This window comes from Vigna unguiculata, chromosome 1, assembly GCF_004118075.2.
Source record: "Vigna unguiculata cultivar IT97K-499-35 chromosome 1, ASM411807v1, whole genome shotgun sequence".
Lineage (NCBI taxonomy): Eukaryota > Viridiplantae > Streptophyta > Magnoliopsida > Fabales > Fabaceae > Vigna > Vigna unguiculata.
The window spans coordinates 25459589-25480991 of NC_040279.1; the positions used below are offsets into that span (position 1 = coordinate 25459589).

The following is a 21403-nucleotide window of genomic DNA, read 5'->3' on the forward strand; positions in this document are numbered from 1 at the left end:
TACCAAACTTCTATATAAGAAGTGTTGCCTTGCATTGTAAAGCTTGACTACAAATAGACAATAAAATAGTTATACAATCTTAATTCTTCTATCATCTTTTCTCTGTTTTCTTTCTATTACGGTATTCAAAGCTTGAAAGATCCATCAATGGAGTTATCTCTAAATTTTGTATTCTCCACCTCTGCTATTTTGAGAAATTGAGTGATTCCAACTTTCTTTTGTGGAGGCAACAAGTTGAATCGATGATTAACGTGCATAAACTTCAACGATTTGTTGTCAACCCAATTGTTCCATAGCATTTTCTTAATGAGGATGATAGTGAGGAAGGACATGCAAATCCAGCATACAGTAATTGGGAATGTTGAGAATAAAGAAAATAGGGATTGAGATTAATCTCCCTTGTGTATAAATCACACATAGGGTAATCTATTTATAATAGAGAGAGGTACAAGTAAAAAGAGTAACTGAAAATAAAAGGATTAAATAGAAGATATTGTTTGATATTATGGTTATCAATATCTAACAATATCTTAATAATATCAAACAATATCTAACACTCCCCCTCAAGCTGGAGCATACAAATCGTATGTGTCAAGCTTGTTACAAATATAATCAATTCTAGGCCCCCGTAAAGACTTAGTAAAAATATCTGCTAACTGATCACTTGAGTTAACAAACTCAGTCTTGATGTCTCCAGACATAACCTTTTCCCGAACGAAATGACAATCAATCTCAATGTGTTTGGTCATCTCATGAAAGATAGGATTAGAGCTAATATGAAGAGCAGCCTGATTGTCACACACAGTGTCATTTGAGTAACATCTCCAAATTGTAACTCTTGAAGCAATTGTTTGAGCCAAACAAGTTCACAGGCAGCTGAGGCCATAGCTCTATATTCTGCTTCTGCACTGGATCTTGCTACAACACTCTGTTTCTTACTTTTCCACGAGATCAAGTTACCACCAATGGAGACACAATACCCAGATGTAGACCTTCTATCAGAAGGAGATCCTGCCCAATCAGCATCTGAATAGCAAACAACTCTTGTATGGTTATTAGAACCATATAACAATCCTTTTCCAGTAGATTTTTTAATATACTTCAAGATGTGAATGACTGCATTCCAATGATCTTCACATGGAGAATTAAGAAATTGGCTTACCACACTGACTACAAAGGAAATGTCAGGATGAGTAACGGTAAGATAATTCAATTTCCCAACCAATCATCTATACTGCTCAGGATCAGATATAGGCTCCCCCTGATTTGGTAGAAGTTTAGTATTAGGATCCATGGGTGTATCAACAGACTTTGAACTCATCAACCCAGTTTCCTCCAGAATATCCATGGCATACTTTCTCTGAGATATAACAATACCATCATTAGACTGTGCCACCTCAATACCCAAGAAATATCTGAGTTTGCCAAGATCTTTGGTCTGAAAATGGTGACAGATATGTTGTTTCAATTGAGAGATGCCATGGTTGTTACTCCCTGTAAGAACGATGTCATCAACATATACTATCAAGTAAACACATCCAGCACTCGAGTGTTGATAAAAGACAGAATGATCTCCTTCACACCGAGTCATACCAAATTGCTGAACAACATTGCTAAACTTTCCAAACCAAGCCCGAGGAGATTGTTTTAGGCCATATAGAGATTTGCGAAGACGACATACCATCCCAGAAGAATCCTCCTGAGCAACAAATCCAGGAGGTTGCTCCATATAGATTTCTTCTTGCAAACCACCATTGAGGAAAGCATTTTTAACATCTAGTTGATAAAGAGGCCATTGTTGAAGAGCAGCCATGGCGATAAATAAACGAACAGAAGTCATCTTTGCCACGGGGAAAAAGTATCTCCATAATCCAACCCAAAAATTTGAGTATAACCTTTGGCTACAAGACGAGCTTTGAGGCGATCAATAGTACCATCAGGTCCAACTTTGATAGCAAACACCCAGCTGCAACCAACAATAGATTTCCCAGATGGCAACGGGACCAGTTCCCAAGTTCCACTATTATGAAGAGCACTTAATTCATCTGCCATGGCCTGACGCCAACCAGGATGGGCTAAAGCATCACAGACAGTTTTTGGAATGGTCACAGAAGAAAGAGAAGAAAGACATGTATAAAAAGGTAATGACAATCGATGATAACTTAAAGCAATATAATGGGGAGAGGGATTACGGGTAGAACGCATAGCTTTTCGGAGGGCAATGGTAAGGTCAGACTCAGGTGTCAGAGCCGGAGGAGACAGAGTAGTTGGTACTGGAGTGGAGTCACATGGTGGTGGTTGTGATCGATTACGGCGACTATAAACCTGAAGAGGTGGTGGAGGAGCAGGTGACTGTGGAGCAGGAATCGAGGGTGAAGAAGACACAGTAAGAGGGTCACAAACAATAGAAACATTAAAGGTATTAGAAGAGTTGTTAGGATTGGATGGAGTCAGAGGTGAAGATTGACTTTTAAAATAAAGGGAGAACTCATTAAAGGTGACATATGCAGACACAAAATAACGGTTAAGAAAAGGAGAAAAACATTTGTATCCTCTTTGTGATCTTGTAAACCCTAAGAAAACACACTTATGTGATCTAGGAGAAAGCTTGTCAAGACCAGGACTAAAATTATGAACAAAACATGTAGATCCGAAAACTCTTAAAGGTAAGGGATGAAGAGGTTCATGAGGGAATAAAATGGAATGAGGTATGTTATTCTTTAAAACCGAAGAAGGCATACGATTAATAAGATAACAGGCAGTAAGAATGGCATCACCCCAAAAATGTTCAGGAACCTCACCATGAATTAAAAGAGTGCGAGTGGTTTCCATAAGGTGTCTATTTTTACGTTCAGCTACACCATTTTGTTGAGGGGTATAAGCACAAGAAGTTTGATGCAGAATGCCGTGAGAAGCCATAAATTGTTTGAAAGAATGAGAAAGATATTCACGGCCATTATCACTACACAAAACTCTAATTGAAACACCGAACTGAGTTTTAATTTCATTAAAAAAAGATTGAAAGATATGAAATAATTCCGAACGATGTTTCATTAAAAATAACCAAGTGCATCTGGAATAATCATCAATGAAAGTAACAAAGTATTGAAAACCTAAAGTAGACTTAACGCGGCTAGGACCCCAAATGTCAGAGTGAACCAAGGCAAAAGGGGACGAAGCATCACGTGTGACACTACGAGGAAAAGAAGTACGAGTATGCTTGCCTAATTGACACGACTCACAATCCAAACGAGACAACTTGGACAAGGCAGGGACAAGCTGTTGTAACTTGGCAAGGCTTGGATGACCTAACTGAGCATGAATAAGAGAGGGAGACTCCATAACTGCACCAACGTGTGTAGAGGGACGAAGATGATAAAGACCATGAGACTCATATCCTGTGCCAATCACTTGTTTCGAACTCCGGTCCTGTAAACAGATAGAATTGTTGGTAAAAGAAACAACACCATCAAGAGAACGAGTTAGGCGACTGATGGACAACAGGTTAAAAGGAGACCCAGGGACATAAAGAACATTATCAATGGTTAAAGAAGGAAAAAGTTTAACACTGCCAACACCATGAGATGAGACTCTAGAACCATCAGCCAGTGTAACAGAAGGTAAAGGATTAGTAGAGGATAAAGAAGAGAACAAAGATTTGTTACCAGTAATATGATCAGTGGCTCCTGAATCAAAAACCCAAGGACCAGGAGAAGAAGATTGAGTCAGACCAACAAAAGATGTACTGAAAGAGGCAGCGAAAGACGCCATGGAGGAATTGGAAGAGATGCGGCTTCGAATGGCGCGTGAGGGACGATCAGAACTGTATGGTCGCCGGTCGAAACTAACACTCCGGCGACGACGACTCGGCGGCGACGGTGGTGGCGGCTTCGACAGTGGCTCCGACGACGGCTCCGGCAGCAGCTCCGGCAGTGGCTCCGTCAACGGCTCCGGCAACGGCTCCGGTGGCAGCAGCTGCGGTGGCAGCAGGGGCGGAGGCAGCGATAGCAAAGAAAAAAAAAAAAACCTTAAGCTCTAGATACCATGTTGAGAATAAAGAAAATAGGGATTGAGATTAATCTCCCTTGTGTATAAATCACACATAGGGTAATCTATTTATAATAGAGAGAGGTACAAGTAAAAAGTGTAACTGAAAATAAAAAGATTAAATAGAAGATATTGTTTGATATTGTGGTTATCAATATCTAACAATATCTTAATAATATCAAACAATATCTAACAGGGAACAAGATCAAATACTTTATTCATGGCTTCAATCTACTCTTTCTTCATTTTTTTTATCTCGGTTGATCGATTGTATTCACTCATATCAGCTTTGGGAGCAGCCTCACGAATATTTCTATAAACAGACACATGCGAAAGTGCGACAATTGCGAATTAAATTTCGGACTACGACACTTGAACAGAAGTCGATGATTGAGTTTCTTCTTCGAGTCAAGTGTACTTAGATGCTATTGGTGCTTGCAGTGATCCAATTCTTCCTCGTGAACACTTAGATGCTATTATTGAAAGCTTACCATAAGAGTATGGTTCGGTAATTTATGTTATTGAGAGCAATTTTGATCTTTTTCCTCGCGTCTACAAAAGTTTAAGGGAAAGTTAATTGAATCTCCAATTAACATTGCTCATGAATGTTTATCACTAGACTTATCCCGCCGATTCAAACAATTTTCGTTCTCAAAATCAGGACTCTACCAACAATTATCCTACAAATCACAATAGTACTAGTCATGCTGGCAACTTGGATCATAACAATTATTCCAATTATTCTCGTGGTAGTGGTGGTTCTGGCCATGGAACCAATCGTGGTCGCGACAGGAATGGTAGATTCCAATTATTCTCAGTATGCCAATTTTCAATGTCAAGTGTGTTTTAAATTTGGCCACATAACAGTTGTTTGTCATTATCGGTATGATTCTGACTATCAACTGCACTCATTCCTTAGCCTTCAAGAACCATTGTTCTTTAGTAGTGTACAAGATGCTCGACAAAATGTGTCATAGAACAAGAGCTCTTATCCAAGTGCTATGTTTGTTAATTTTGAAAATCATAATCTCAATCTCACTCATGGATTCTCAAAACATTCAACCATTGGAACCATTTGAAGGCCCTAACCAGATTTACATAGGCAATGACCAAGGTCTTCCAGTTCGATGCTCAAGATCCACAAAAATAATTTCTCCTTTGTCTTCTAGTGTTTCTCTTGTTCCTAATTAGTTGGTAAATGTGCCTTCCATCACTAAGATTTTAATTAGTGCCAATAAGTTTTCTAAAAAAACAATAAGTGTTGCTTCGTGGCTCCTTAAATTCTAAGGGTCTTTATGTTTTTCCAAAACTTCAAGTTTGCAATTGTACTGCTCCATCTTTCTCTGCTTACTCATTTTTGCATCATGATAACCATACCTCTGTTGATCGTTCAAATGTACCATGTTCTTCTTTTGTAAATTCACAGTTCAAAGAGCATGTTGCTCTTAGTTCTCAGACATTATGGCATCTTAGACTAAGTCATACCAATTCCAATGTACTGGAAATTGTTATAAATACTATAATATTCCTATCTCTAATAAAAATGTGAGTTCTGTTGTGTTGGAAAATTGCACAAATTGTCATCTTCCTTATCTCAAACTATTTACTGTACTCCTCTTGAGCTTATTTATAGTGATTTGTCAAGTCCTGCTCATGTTTTGTCTACTAATGCTTTCTCCTATTACTTAAGTTTTGTTGATGCCTTTTCCAAGTCTAAAATATAGTGTTTTTCAACAGTTTAAAGCCATGGTTGAACTGCAATTTGATACTAAAGTAGAAACTGTTCAAACAGTTTGGAGGAGTGAGTTTAGACTTCTTACTCAATTTTTTCATACTCATGGTATAATACATCAGTTGATTTGTACTCATACTCACCATCAGAATGGAGTTGTAGAGACAAGACAAAACATAGACATATTGTTGAGTTAGGTCTTACTCTTCTAATACAAGCTTCTTTTCCTTTGAAGTTTTAGGGCTTTGCTTTTCAAACCTTTGTTTATTTCATCAACAGGTTGCCATCTTTACCACTGCAGTTTAAAGTTCATTTTACTGTTTTTGTTTAATAAGTCTCATGATAATAATTTTCTCAGGAATTTTGGTTGCTCATGTTATCCTTTCTTGATCCCTATAATAAAAATAAACTGGAGTTTCGTTTTCATAAATGTGTATTTCTCGGCTATTCCACTTCTCATAAAGGTTATAATTGTTTGTCACCAAGTGGTTGGTAGGATGTATTTTTCGAAGGATGTTGTGTTTAATGAGTTGAGATATCCTTTTAATGACATGTCTCTCTCTTCTCAGTCTAATAATTCATATGATGTTGACTGTTTAACTCCTGCCACTATTCATGTTATTTTTCCTACTGCCAAAGCTTCTTCTCACTCTTCTCTTGACACCACTAGACATACTGTTGTTCCTAATATTTCTAATTCATCATCTCCTTCTGGTGCATATTCCTCTACATCTCATCTCAAGGTCCTTTGTCTGCTTCATCATCTCAGTCTCTTAATTCTCTTCCCAGGATAACCTTACATGTCCATCCCATGCAGACTAGATCTAATTATGGTAATTACAGACCTAAAATTCAATCTTCTCTTCTTTTGGCACATAAAACTGTGAAACAAGCTCTTCCTGATTCTCAATTGTTGCCTGTCATGAAACAAGCTCTGAATTTGAGACTTTTATTGCTAATAAACCATGGGATCTTGTTTCTCTTCCTAGTGGTAGACATACAGTGGGTTGTAAATAGGTTTTTTGGATTAAAGAGAATGTTGACAGTTCTGTCAACAAATATAAAGCCCGGTTAGTGGCTAAGGGATTTAATCAAGATGCTGGTGGTGATTTTAATGAGACTTTTTATCCTATTACCATCCGCTTGGTAATTACTCTTGCTCTTACAAATAAATGGGAATTGTTTCAACTCGATGTTAACAAAGTCATTTATGGTCTCAAGCAAGCCCCAAGACAGTGGTTTCATAGGCTTCAGGAGAACCTTCTTCAGCTTGGGTTTCCTGCCAGTAAATGTGATCCCTCTCTGTTTGTGTATAATGCAAACAAGCATACTGTATATATCTTGGTTTATGTAGTTGGTATCATAATTATTGGCAGTTCTATTTCTCTGGTACAGCAGCTCATTTCTCAGCTTCATTCTAATTTTTCTATCAAACAGTTGGGAAAGTTAGACTATTTTCTTGGTATTGAAATAAAACCAATGCTTGATGGTTCTCTTCTTTTAACCCAAAGCAAGGATATTAGAGATCTCTTAAAAACAACCAAGATGCATCAGGCTCAGTTTGTTTCTTCCCCCATGACAGCTCATTGCAAACATACTAAAGATGACTCAAATGATTTTCATGATCCTTCTTTTTATAGATCAGTTCTGAGTGCTCTTCAATATGTTACAGTTACTCGACCCGAGTTGAGTTATGTTGTGAATAAAGTGTCAGTGCTTCTCTGGATTTTCACTTGCTGGCAGTTAAGCATATCATGGGATACTTGAAAGGCTCAATTCATTATGGATTACGTCTTCAACCTGCTTCTTTTTCACAGTCCTTTTCAATAAAGGCTCTGTGATTCTGATTGGGCTTCAGACCTAGATGATAAACGCTCTACTTCAGGTGCTGCTATTTATTTTGGTCCAAATCTGATTTCTTGGTGATCAAAGAAACAGTATGTTGTTAGATCTTCGACTGAAGCTGAATTTCGCTGCTTGGCTAGTGCTGCTGCTGAAATAACCTGGATACAAATGCTGCTCATTGAATTATCTGTCTCTTCTCTTGTCCCAGCTCTGTATTGTGACAACCAAAGTGCAGTTGCAGTCACTCACAGTCCTGTTCTTCACTCAAAAACTAAACATTTGGAAATTGATATATTTTATGTTCAAGAAAAGGTTTTGTCCAAGAAACTTCATGTTTATCACATTCCTACGGCAGATCAGTAGGCAAATGCTCTTACAAAACCACTTTTTCCAAGTTGCTTTCCTTTTTTGCGTTCCAAACTCAATGTTGTTGAGTCTATTTGTAATTCTAAACGCCATTGAATTTAAGAGGGGCTCTTAGTGTATAGGAGAGCTGTCACTCTTAGGACAGTTGTCACTCCTTTGTGATAGCAAACTTTTATATAAGAAGTGTTGCCTTGCATTATAAAGCTTGACTTGAAATAGAAAATAAAACAGTTATACAGTCTCAATTCTTCTTTCATCTTTCCTCTGTTCGGTTTCGATTACATTAGTGTCACTTACAACACCATGGTAAAAATGTTATAACAGCCTAACAGAAAGAATAACAGACAGCTAACAAGATAGAGCCAAGCAAAAATAGCAGGTCTTAACATTCTGCTATATTCTCCGGCAGATCAATAGGAGATATAAGATTTGCTATTTGTGTCAAAAAACACAAGATTCTCTATTTAAAATGATCAAGAATAAAAACTACGAAATCTAAATAAAGAAAATTTCTTTTCTCATATTATCACATGGTATCAAAGCTCCTGATCCCCTGGTTCCACAAAAAGTTCATCAAGCTTTACTAGATTCTTTATGTTGTTAGACTTCTTTAATGACCGTCTGATTTTCCAAAAGCTGTTACAATTCTGTTGAGTTTGCCGGTAACAAGAGCAACTTTTCAGTGAGCATAAAAGAAAAATAAAGAAGCACTCCAATAACCCCAGCAGAACGAAATGGCTTAGCAGTTGCCACCATGTCTACTTAACTAAAGGAGATAAAAGTTTCTTCCCCCTATCTTCAGTATGCATAATGACCTACTAATAGCAGTTCAGTGTTTATCTTGGCTTTTGGCATTTATAGTTTTATTAATGCACTATGCTAGACAAACAACATGCACAAGTAGGGTGTTCATGACCCTATTTGAATTAGATATAGACAAAAATGAAATTTAAACCAATCAGTTTTCCCTGGTTTGATCTTTCCACCTTCCTTTAGCACAACTCAAGTTTTATATTTTTCAAACTTTTTGAAACAACTCAAAGCATCCAATTTTTGAATTTTTTTAACACAATTCAAACCAAACCAACCTGATCAAGAATGAGTTGATTCCATTCAGATCAATTAGGTTCCATAATCTACAAATGTTCAAAATTATGTTTTGGAAAAAAAAGAAGGTAATATTCAAATATTCACAAAATATTCTCTCATTAAAATATGTAAACAATATATTTCTTGTAATTTGCTTACATCAACTAAATAATAGTAAAAATAAAAACATATGATTATATAAGATTATATCATAAAGCTCCATGCATAGTAGTTAATTAATAATAGAAAAAACTCACATCATTGGTTTGGTTTGTGTTTATCAGATTTGTAAATCACGACTGATAACTGAATTTATAACTATCTCATTTGATTCATTTATTTTGGGTTGGGTCCAATTAGGCTAAAAGTATGAACCAATTTAATTGACTCGATTTGGATTTGAGTTAATTGGGTTTAATCCAAACTGATAAACACCTCTATTCTCAAATCAAGCCATCCAGTGTAGTAGTGTTTTTCAAATATGCTCAAATTTCTCAGAATAGGTAATATTCACAAAAATATAAGAGAACATTAAAGTAGCCAAATTTTAAAGAGACCTGTAAATAGAACCTCTTTAATTCATCATCACCATCAAGTCCGTCTATTCTTTGTGCCATTTGTTTATCCCCAAGAGTGACAACGGCTAGTGACTGCCAAGATAAAGCCAATTAATCACTCAGGTTAAGATGCAGATATAAGTATCACTACAAATAATGAAAGTCGAACTAGAAATAACGTACAAAAGTATAAAATTATAGATACTCTTCCCAAGACTAGTGACCAGACCCAAATTTATAATTGTAGAAACATACTCTTATGATTTTGGGTAAAGTCAGAATGAAAAAACATGTTTCTTACTAGTAGAAGCTTCTTAAAACAATAAAGTCACAATTGAAGTGTCTAGCATTCTTGAAGAGAATTTGGAGAAAAAAACTCTTCCCAAGGTGGGTTTTTTTTTTCGGGCAGCAATTAAGAGTAGCAGTTTATACACGGAAAACCTTAGAAATGTAAGCATAAATTATATGCGATACACAAGGTTCAACAGATAACACACTATTCTGTCATCATCAAGGCTGAGAAAATTATATAATTTCAAACTTCTAAGTCATGTAATAACCTGAATAAGCAATACATAGTTCCAATCACTTGTGTTTAAGGTCCAAAGATTTGATTTTATTATTTCTGTTCCTCCTTTGTTTTTGTTCATTCTATATCCCTTCTAATAAAACTAATAAACAAACTAAAAGAGATAATGAGACTGTATAAGCAAATACAGACACCAACATACATCATCCAGAGCATAAACTTGTAAACAAAAAGTTGGCTCAGACCTGTGTTTCGCCTCTTGTAAAAAGAGCACTTCCATGTGCTCTAGGTAATAGGCCACATCTAGAGTTGATTGGACGTATTTGATCAGGTGTTCGCCCATCACTCCTCTTTCCTCCCTGTTACATATAGAAAATAAATCAATAAACATGGATCCATTAAGTTCGGTAATGTTGAATATTCAGAAAAACTATATAGGGTTAATCTCCCTTGTGTCTAAAATACACATAAGGTGAATGTATTTATAATAAAGAGTGTTACAGGTATATATGGTAACCAAACATAAATATGGTAAATAGAAGATATTGTAATAAACAATATCAACAATATTTACTAATATCAAACAATGTCTATTTTCCCTAACAAAAAATAGACGCTATGTTTCATTAATTAACACAATATCTCTAACAGGTAATTCATCAAGCCAACAAGTTATTAGGGATTGCAACTTCATTGTATCAATTACATTTACTTAAACTTACAAAAATTATGAAAAAGAAATAAACCTATATCCTTTTTTGTAAAGAAATTCAACCCAAAAGATTAAGGTTAAAAGGAAGTACAAGAATTGTTTTATAACATGTTTCATAAGTAGAACTTTAGAAAGTATAGTATAGGCATGGCCAAGTTAATTGCTTAAAATACTGTCATAAAGAAATCATAGGAACTAGTTGCGAACTCATTGATAAAGCATGTTAGAATAATTTATCTTGATTCTATAACTTAACTTGTTTAGGTAGGCTAAGCAGTCTATCCTAAAAAGTTGTTTGGTTATTAGCACAAGTTACCCAGATATACCTTTTTCCTTGTACACTCTTGTTATTGTCATTTAAGAGACAATCAATCTCTTAAGCCTGTTTATCATATAGTCTTAAGATGGTATCAAGGTGGGTTGATTCCCCTGTACTTGTTTTGTAGTTGTCCACTATTGCCTACAATTGTTCACCATTATTCTCTGCTATTGTCTCTCTACCCATCTCTTGTTATGACAAACACCGTATGGTTCATCTCATTGAGATATAGCGATTCCACTGTGTTTACCATTGTCAATCGTCATTAACTGCCACTTTTTTAACTGACAACCACCGTATCTGGTGTGTCTCACCGTATGACATCAAACCTACTAGGTGTGTCTCAAAGCTCACGCAATCGCTATTCATCGCAACTCATCGCATAAAGACCACACACTTTGTTACCCTCACTAGAGCAATTTTATGTCTCCTCCACAAGGGTCGCCTACCTATTTGTCCCTATTTTTACCCTTGTTTCTCTGTTTTCAACTTTGATTGAGAGGCTTATCTCTCCTCTCTCTCAAGCTTCATTCTCTATCTCTCTCGGACTCTTCCTCCAATATTGTTTGATGTCTTTTACAATTGGCACTAGTTATGGAATGAAGAGTGTTGTTGTTTCCAACTATTGCTACTTGTTGTATTATGAGAGAGATACAAGTTGTTGGTTCCGAATAGTTATTGGTTTGCAATTCAGTGTTTTCTATATTGGGTTGTAATAAGTGTGTTGGCCTATTGATTTGGATGTTGATCTAGACCCTTTAGGTTGTTATAATTCTAATTATTGATGGATTCGTCTTTCAATATGCCTTTGCTAAAAATGGATTCCTCGATGCTCCTTTTGTAGGCGAATTGGTTACACTTGAAAGAACCACTTCTCTTTACATGGTATTCCTAACAAGACAACAAATATCTTTCAATCTAATAAAGTTGAAGCACAATATACCAAAGAATATCAAGAATATTTAAGGTTTAAAGTCCAACAACCAAGCACTATCTTTCACCCATTCTATTTTGTCAAAAGCTTGAAATATTGGTAATGGTTGTTTATTTTCTTCTACTTCTCATCCTAAAATTCCTCATGTTATTAGTTTAGCCAGCGAATCCAAAGTTACTGCTCAAGGACTTGGATAAAATTCCCTTTCTCCCTCTTTGAACCTAGAGCATGTTCTTCTTGTCTCTATGATCCTTTTAACTTAATTTCCTTAAGTCAAATAACTAAATCTTTAAATTGCTCCATAACCTTTGATGCAAGTTCATTTGTTATACAAAAGCACGGTTTAGGTCGACTAATTGTTGAAGGACATGAATCTAGACAATGCTACTATCTTGGCACTAGACCATCAATGTCTTGTTTAGCATCCCCATCTCCTTAGCTTTTGCATGATCGCATGGGTCATCCACATTTAACAAAATTCAAAAGGATAACTCTTGAACTTAGCAAAGTCCAAGTGACAAAATGAGTTATGTCAACTAAGAAAACATCCAGTCTACTTTTCCAAAAAGAATTGAAACAAGATGAAACTATGTCTTTTTTATAACTCATTGTGGCATTTGCGGTCCAAGCAAAGTCACATCCTTTGATTTTCATTATTTTCTAAAATTTATTGATGAATATTCTCATTATACTTGGGTTTAACTCATGAAAGGTCAATTTGCACTTTTAAATATTTGTCTTTTCTTCATGAAATTAAAAACCAATTTGGCCAAGTGTTCAAGATCTTAAGGAGTGATAATGCCAAAGAATTTTTTTTTTCTACTTTTTTACTCTTTTAAATTCACATGGCATCATTACACTAGTCCACCTATCCTCGACACCTCAACAAAATGGTATAGCAGAGAAAAAACTAGACACTTATGTATGCAAAATCATTGGATTGATAATTGGAATGATATCATCTACATCTAAAGGTACCTCGAAAAGGCTCCAAGACAAGGTTTGTTGCACATAGATAAAGGGAACCCAAAGTTTTGGGTATTGTGAAGATGATTGTGTAGGATCTACTATGGATAAACTTTCCACTATAGGGTATTGTGTCTTCATTAGAGACAACATCATTTCTTGGAAAAACATGAAACAAAATGTGTCTGCCCCGGTCTAGTGCTTAAGCTAAATATAGTGTTATGGCGTCTCTCACATTTAAACTTGTATAGGTGAATCAATTTCTTAAAGTAAATTTTTTTTAGATCCAACAAATGAAGATGTATTGTGATAATCAAGTAGCTCTCCACATTGCCTCTAACTTTGTATTCTATGAAAGGATCAAACATATAGAACTTGACTGTCATGTTATTCAAGAGAAGATGTAGCCCAAATAATGATCAACTTGCAAACGTTTTAACAAATTCCTAAGAGAACCTCATACTTTGTAGATACAATCTACATGCTCCAACTTGAAGGGGAGTGTTAGAATAATATATCTTGATTATATAACTTCACCTGTTTGAATAGGGTAAGTAGTCTGCCCTAGAAAGTTTTGGTTATTATTGTTAATTACCTAGATATAGCCTTTTACTTGTACATTGCTATCTAATCTAGAAATGAGCTACATCACTCTGTTTATCAAATGATGCAAACAACATCCATAAAAATAAAAGTGTTGCATTATCCTATTCCCATTCAGCCATTACAGATAGGTTTATCTTCTATTTTAGCATCCAAATATATTGCGAAAAGCAATGCTGCTGAAATTTGCTAATTTTAATTAAAGGGATAAATGAACCAGGGCTCAACAACATCCTCAAGTTGATATAACCAAATCATACGACAATTCCCTATTTAATGTAATCAAATCATACCTTTAACACTCCCCAATCAAATGTATCATATGAGTCAAGCTTGTTACAAAATCTTATCACACAAAAAGGCCTTGAGAGACTTGGTGAACTTGACAATCAATTGGTTGCTGAAGCTAACAAAGTCAATGATGACAAAGCTTCACGCATCAATTTGGTGCAAGTGTGCGAAGATGACATGTTAAGGAACTAACAGAACATGATGGCAGTTGGCCAATAGTCTCGCAGCATAGTGAGAACCACAGAAATTGAGGGGTAGCATCTGAGGTTGAAGTACACAAAGATTTCCAAAGAGAAAAACTGCTTTAGAGAGTTCTATATCTTCTCGAGAGCTAAAATGGTAAATGTGCATGGCAGTTGCAGAAGAGAAAAATTAATTAAATAGTGCAATAGTCGCTGAAGAGAAAAATTGCTTAGATAGTGCGACATATGACAGAGAGTAAAACTACTTGAAGAGCACACAAGCTGCTAGAGAGTAAGACAGCTTCTTGAGAGAAAAAATGTGTGGAGGGTGCAGTGGGGAGAAAAAATAAGGTAACTAATTAGCCCTTCATAATTTTTTCTTTTTGTTTAGGAGAACTACGCAATGAAATAGTGAGAAAGCAAGTCATTGAGGACAGTACCCTTATGATACCATATAGAAATTATTTTCCTCGTCATTGTGTGTCCTGTACAGACGTGAGTACTCTTATAATGAAGAAGAGAATCAATAATAAGGAACAAAATCGAAAACTATTATTGGAGAATATTTGCTAACATATTTTCTTATTTGATGTGATCAAATCATATTATATTTCTCTACTTTATGTAATCAAATAATACCATATTTCCCTATTTAATGCAATCAAATCATATTTTTAACAATATTTAAAAATATTTTTACTTCATAATGCCTTTTGTTTATTAGAACCAACTCAAACTAAAAGCTTAATAAGCTAGCCGCATGACTTAGAATAGTTTTACAGGAAATATGAGATTTCAGTCTAACACTATGTCAACAAATTGTTTAAGCTGTTTAACATGCATGCCCACAACTAAATTTATATCAAACGGGTTTCTGTTTGCTATACTAAAATCATGATAAATAGTAAGCCATTTCCTGCCTCATTGGCCATTGAAACGATTGATGCATTTTGGTAACATGGAATGGAACAATCTCACAAGTTTAAGTTTCAATAGTTGAGAAGAGCAACTCCGTTAAGACTCTTTTGAAGGAATACATGTTTCATTTGTGATTCCACAAAGGCTAACAGATCTGTTTGGCACAATTATTAGATTGTTCACTTTGGCTCATTATGAAGAAAACAGAAACCCAGCCTATTTGACACAACTCTACCAAAGACAGCAAAAACCACACAAACTATTATGTCGCATAGTAATCTTAATTATTTCATTGTAAGTATTCATACCTCTACTATGCGCTTCCTCCAAAATTTGGATGTCACTTCCTTAAATACCAACTTGACATCTACCTCAGAAAACTGTAGAGGGAAAATAAATAGATATATGTTAAATAGTAAAACTGAATGGATTCAGAAAATCAGGGATACAACAGGGCAAGCATGGTCTCTACATGATGATGAGACCGATGATGAGAAGCTTTGTGCACACAAGCAGAGGAGAAACAACAAAAATATTTGCCAATAGAGGTTTAGCAAAAGTATACACTAAGAAAACAATGAGAGAAGTGCAAACAAGTCTCCTCAGGCCACAGAGAAACTACATAACCAAAAAAAGAGAACGAGAATAATCAACTTATTTGAGCAATCCAGTCTGCTTGCATGTAAATCTTAGAAATGGCCTTAAAAAATAACTATGAACTGAGAGCACTGAGCTTAAGTTAACCATATATACATCACCTAACAATACATTTCAAAAATATAGAGAAAAAAAAAATGAGAAATATGCATAGTACTTACTAAAAGTGCTGGTTTGTGTGATGTAAGCTTTATATGAACATCACCTTCGTCAACTTCACCATCAACAATTACTTCCTCATCTTCTTCCTCATCCTCAAGAACCTCTACAATGGTCTCAGAACTACTCCTCAGTTTTGAGTCATTAGAGACAAACCCTTTTTCTGTGAGTATATTCAGAACCTTTTCTTCTAATGATGAAAGGGCTTTTCTTCTAGGTATTTTGTTTCTAATATGAAGAACTTTGACTATCTCATCACCAGCAATTTCCTGCACATTCCCTCTCACTTCAGTTTCTATCCAAATATTAATAAAGTAAAAGCAGTCCTCTCAAACAAGGACATGCAAGAAACTACCAATAGCAATAAATGAGCAAAACCATATCATAAATGTCTAAGAAAACACAAGTAAACTTCACACCAGATAAAAGTAACAGCATGCTTGAGATTTTAAAAGAACAGTGTGGAGCAGGAGGGTGAAGTCTGAAGTGAAATGCAGCACATAATTGTTTGATCTCGATGACATTGTGAAAATGAAAAATCTGGCCTGAGTCCAGAGAAGTATATAAATGGTACTGCGTGCTTTTAAAATCCTCCCACAATCTCAGCTTGAGTTTCAATGGAAAATTTTCAGTATGATAAAATTTACACAAGAGGAGGAATTGTCTATGGAATAAGGTCAAATTTGAGGACCCAACTTATTTCAAGGCAGAGCAGCTGACCACAACAACACCATAGCTATGTCTTGAGACTATCCCATGAAAATAAACTCAATTCAAGGGAAAAATAGGGTTGTTAACCCCTGTTCATCAAAGTGGCCATAACAGCCACATTTTTTTCCACTATAGTGGCTGTGATTGAGCACAGTGACCACATCCCATAAATGCAACGCAATTGAGCACCTGGTGCAGCCACCTGCCACTACTTGACAGCACTATATAGTGCCTCCAATGCCCACAATTTATAACTCTGATTCAAGGATGTCATCTTTGGGCCCACTGGCGCAATCAGTAGTGGCACTAGCCCAACACATTTAAAAAAAATCACAGAAAAAAGGCAACAGAATGCAGAGTTGTAAGAGTAGAAAAAGAGATGCAATAAGGGTTAAAAGACTTTATTATTATTATTATCAAAGTGATAAGGTGGCTTAGTGGTTAGATGGAAGGGAAGGGAGGGAAAATTTGTGGGTTCAATCCCCGTACTAACAATTTTGAGAAATAAGATTGGTTTGATGGATTCAGAAGGGAAGGTGGGAGAGGTTGTGAGTTCAACTCTCCCCACTAACAAAGACATTCACAAATCATGAATAATTCTAAACTTTTGGGCTAAAATAATAGCAGAACATGATAAAGGATAGGGAGGATTATACTTCAACATGTTCATAAAGTTCAGGAGGAGGTAACTTGATGGCATCCAACATCTTTGGCTTCCCACACTTCTTAACCAAAGCTTCTACCTCATTACAGATTGCTCGTACTGCATCCTGACAGTGAAGAACAGGAAAAATATAATACAATCAACCTTAAGCAGGAATATTGATAAACTATCAAAGAAAACAGATCACAAAAAGATGTGAATGTCTAAAAAGTAAACATTATAAATCCAATATAACTAAACCTGTAATGGAGGCAAGTAGCTTACTCTTGTACTATATAAGTTTATGGTGAAATATTCATATGCTCAAAGCAATAATAGTCATTGAAAAATGAATTGAAGTTTTAACAACACAGACAGATGTAGAAAGAAAAAAGGTTGCTTAGAAATATTTTCAAATTGTTAAATTTTTAATTGAGAATGAAGACAATTTAGAGATCAAAATCCTCTGGTGATTCCTTGCTTACAGTGCTGTATATCCAACAGCCACAAATAAATGTCTTGCATGATGCAGTGCAAAGAATAATTTAAGAAACAAAGGGTTTCATAAGCTTGTTGAGTAGCACTACACCTGACCAACTTCGACAGCCCTGAGTAACTTTTCTTCTGGAATAAAATTGCTATATCCCTGCAATGAAAGTATATACCAGTTGAGCCAGCATAAAAGTACAACCATAAGAGTTTCCAGAATCATGATTCACATTAAACATATTTTCGATTCTGTAAAGATATGGTTTCATCATTACTATTTTATACCAACCAATGCAGATTCCTGCAATTTGACTCTAAGACAGCTGAAATGGTGAAAGGTCTTGGCTTTTCAAATACTGACATATTACAAGAGCAGGAAATATTTTGAATCTGTTTTCTGCGGAAAGCTGCAGGTGAAGTAAAAATAATTGTTGAGATTGCTAGTACATGATTTGGATAAGGATTACAAATATGTTAATTAGGGGTTTCGATTATTTGATCTTAATCACATAGAACTTCATCTACCATCTGCTTTCACAATTAAATTTGCTTCAAAGTAAATATCCAAAAGGCTAACTCAGCTGGCCTTCCTGGAAACCTCTTCTTTTTGCAATTCACAGTTGGTCTTTATCTGTGATAATGAACTTATATGTCAAGTTGAAACTGAAAGAGAATGATGTGGAAAGGAGACAAATTTAGAACTTTGAATCACTTCCAACGAATTTGCAGGCTAAGTATAGTATTAATATCACAAATCAGCTAGCAGGTGTTGAAATGTAATGTTATTTTATTATTACTTCTTTTTAGTATACCCAGCTTTATGGTTAGGGTTTAAGGAAAGTGTCTTGCCTCTTTTTCTAACCTACATATAAATATATATATATATATACACACACACACACACACTTCGATAAAAGGTACAACAGTGTAGGTTGAACAGGCTGTTTTCTTCAACTTAATTATTCAAGTGAAGAAATGAGGATAATTGGAATTTTCGTATTTGTATTCTGGCATCAAAACACACGGCAAGCTATTATACATCAAAACACACTAGGCTCGTCCTTTGAGTCTGGGTGATATCAGAGTTTATCATAATAACTAGGAAAAAACGCTAAAGAAAAAAATATACAGAACAAATAGTTGTATTAATGAAGTGTAAGATAATATCTATGAATTTCACAGAATCTTCTATTTTCTATTTCCAAAATATTAGGACAGTTATATTTATTGCAAGCAAGTTACAAATAATTATGAAACATGTTCTATCAGTATATTGGTATTCCTATCATGTTATTGTTCACAAGAAAGGACAATGTTTTACCTCTATCATCAGTATTGCACTATCTGTGCCGGCTAGCAAGAGGTCCAATTCAGAGTGTTCCATCTCCTTGGTTGTAGGATTTACTATATACTTATCACCAACAAGACCAACACGAACCCCAGCAATTGCTTTCGACATTGGCACTTCTGAAAGTGCACTGGAAATTAAATGATTAAGATTAATATTCTTAAATGTGAGTTTAGACATATTTATAACCCTACAAATGACTGTTTTCTAGAAGGGTTGTCATCACCTATGTATTATAATTTAACCATAACTCTAGTGAGCATGTTTAGATAGCATAATGCATGTGACAAAAATATCTCAGGACTACTTATATGCATACTTGTCCTATTTTTACATCTTCTATTGGATTATCCCATCATCTCATCCTCCTTTCTTCTTTTTTATTTCCCCTTTCATTGAATTGTCATCAATTTTATGCATTGGCAAACAAAAATTAGAGCAAGGTACCTTTTTAATAATTTAAATAAAAAAAAAAAAGCATTTTGCATGGGGTCTCAAGTCCTTCAGTTGCCAGAAAACAGAATGACCAACTTACACTGCTATACCAGCTGCAGTGACAGCCAAAGAATCAGGGGAGTGCAGTCCGTCATAGCTCAAAACCTAAAATCATCAATTTATAGTAGACAAAAAGCATCTGAAATTACTACAAGGTACAGTCATTTTAATATACCAAATAAAAATGAACAACAGCATGATAAATACATAATTTGATTACAGCAGAGTACTGAAATAAACATCATTATGTTCTTAACTGACAAAGAACAAAGCAAAGGGTAACTAAAACGATACAAGCATGGTTTTGAAGGTTAACTAAAATTACGATAGGTTTGGGCTTCAAACAAAACCAAGGAGACCACACACTGTTTGTTATAAACACAGAGTCAGGTAAAGTAACAATGTTACTGCTGTACGTGAATGATATTATAATGTTAGGTCATGAATCATGATGAAGAGGAGCCACAACTATTAAGCCAACATCTAGCCAAGGAATTTGAAATCACGACCAAGGTAAAATTGGATACTTTTTTCGGGATTGAAGTAGCCACTCTAAAAAGGATATTTTCATATCCCAAAAGAAATACATTACTGATTTGCTAAAGGAAACGGGTAACATAGCATGCAGGCCTGAAAGTACACTAATTGATCTAAATCTGATGTTGGGAAATGAAAAGATATCGTTGTTGACAAGGAAATGTAATAGAGATTAGTTGGCAAACTCGTATAATTGTCCCCCCACTAGACCTGATTTGCTTTAGCGGAGTCTAGTCAGCCACTTCATGCACCAACCAAAAGAGATTCATTTACCGGCTGCACTAAGAATTGTGCAATATCTGAAAAGGACTATAGGCAAGGAATTCTGTTCAAACAAAATAATCTCAAAGTATGTACAGATGCTGACTGTGTTGGGTCACTTAGGAATAGGAGATAAACTACTGGATATTGTACTTTCTTTAGTGGGAATTTTTTACCTTGGAATAGTAAAAATAAAAACTGTGGTAGCCAGAACCAAAGTGAAGCAGAGTTCAAGACAATGGCACAAGGGATATGTGAACTACTACGGATGAAGATCATCCAGAAAACTTAAGAATAAAGTGAGATGAATCAACAAGGCTTTAGTGTGATTAAAAATCTACTATCAGCATTGCCCATGGTCTGGTGCAACATGATAGAACCAAACACATTAAAATTGGCCAGCACTCTATCAAAGAAAAATTACACATTGGTATAATATTCATTACATATGTCTCCTCACAAGACAACCTTGCAGACCTTCTAACCAAAGAGCAGAATAGCAACAACTCTCAAAGGATTGTTTCCAAGTTGGGAATTGAAAATACATATTCACCAGCTTGACAGGGGTGTCAACAATTACATTTAATTACTTCCGTATTTAGCATATAATAATTAAAGTCTATAACAAAAATATCCCTAAATCATAAGGATCTAATTATATCCCTGAATCATAGCGATCATATTACAGTAGTGTTGTTATTATATTTCCTTAATTAGTCTTCCAATCTTGTGTGCGTGTGTGTGTATATATATTGTATATTCTTAGCAATAAAACCATTTTATTGTACCCTAGTATTTGAGAATTATCAATGATGGGTGAACAAACAAAAAAAGACATTCAATTAGTAACTATTTGCAAACAATCAAGAGATTGTATTTCTTCATTCATTGGATACTCCAACATCTAAAAAACAACAAATAAAGTTTTTAAGATGTTGGTGATGTTGCAGAATTGGATGGAGAGGAAAATGTAGTGCAAGTGATCACTAATAATAATGCTGCAAATTTGAACA

At 35.3% G+C, this 21403-nt stretch overlaps 1 protein-coding gene across 2 annotated transcripts in view; it reads right to left on the reverse strand.

Annotated features, from left to right (window-relative positions):
- LOC114186672 (probable polyribonucleotide nucleotidyltransferase 1, chloroplastic) overlaps positions 1–21403 on the reverse strand; it is a 49723-nt gene that overhangs the window by 14423 nt on the left and 13897 nt on the right. For both annotated transcript variants that reach the window (XM_028074660.1, XM_028074652.1), the window contains exons 6-13: positions 19633–19697; positions 19071–19227; positions 17850–17906; positions 17274–17387; positions 15909–16175; positions 15399–15470; positions 10411–10524; positions 9637–9729 (exon numbers count right to left, since the gene is read on the reverse strand). In XM_028074660.1, coding sequence (XP_027930461.1) covers positions 9637–9729; positions 10411–10524; positions 15399–15470; positions 15909–16175; positions 17274–17387; positions 17850–17906; positions 19071–19227; positions 19633–19697 — 939 coding nt within the window. The remainder of the gene's footprint in view (positions 1–9636; positions 9730–10410; positions 10525–15398; positions 15471–15908; positions 16176–17273; positions 17388–17849; positions 17907–19070; positions 19228–19632; positions 19698–21403) is intronic.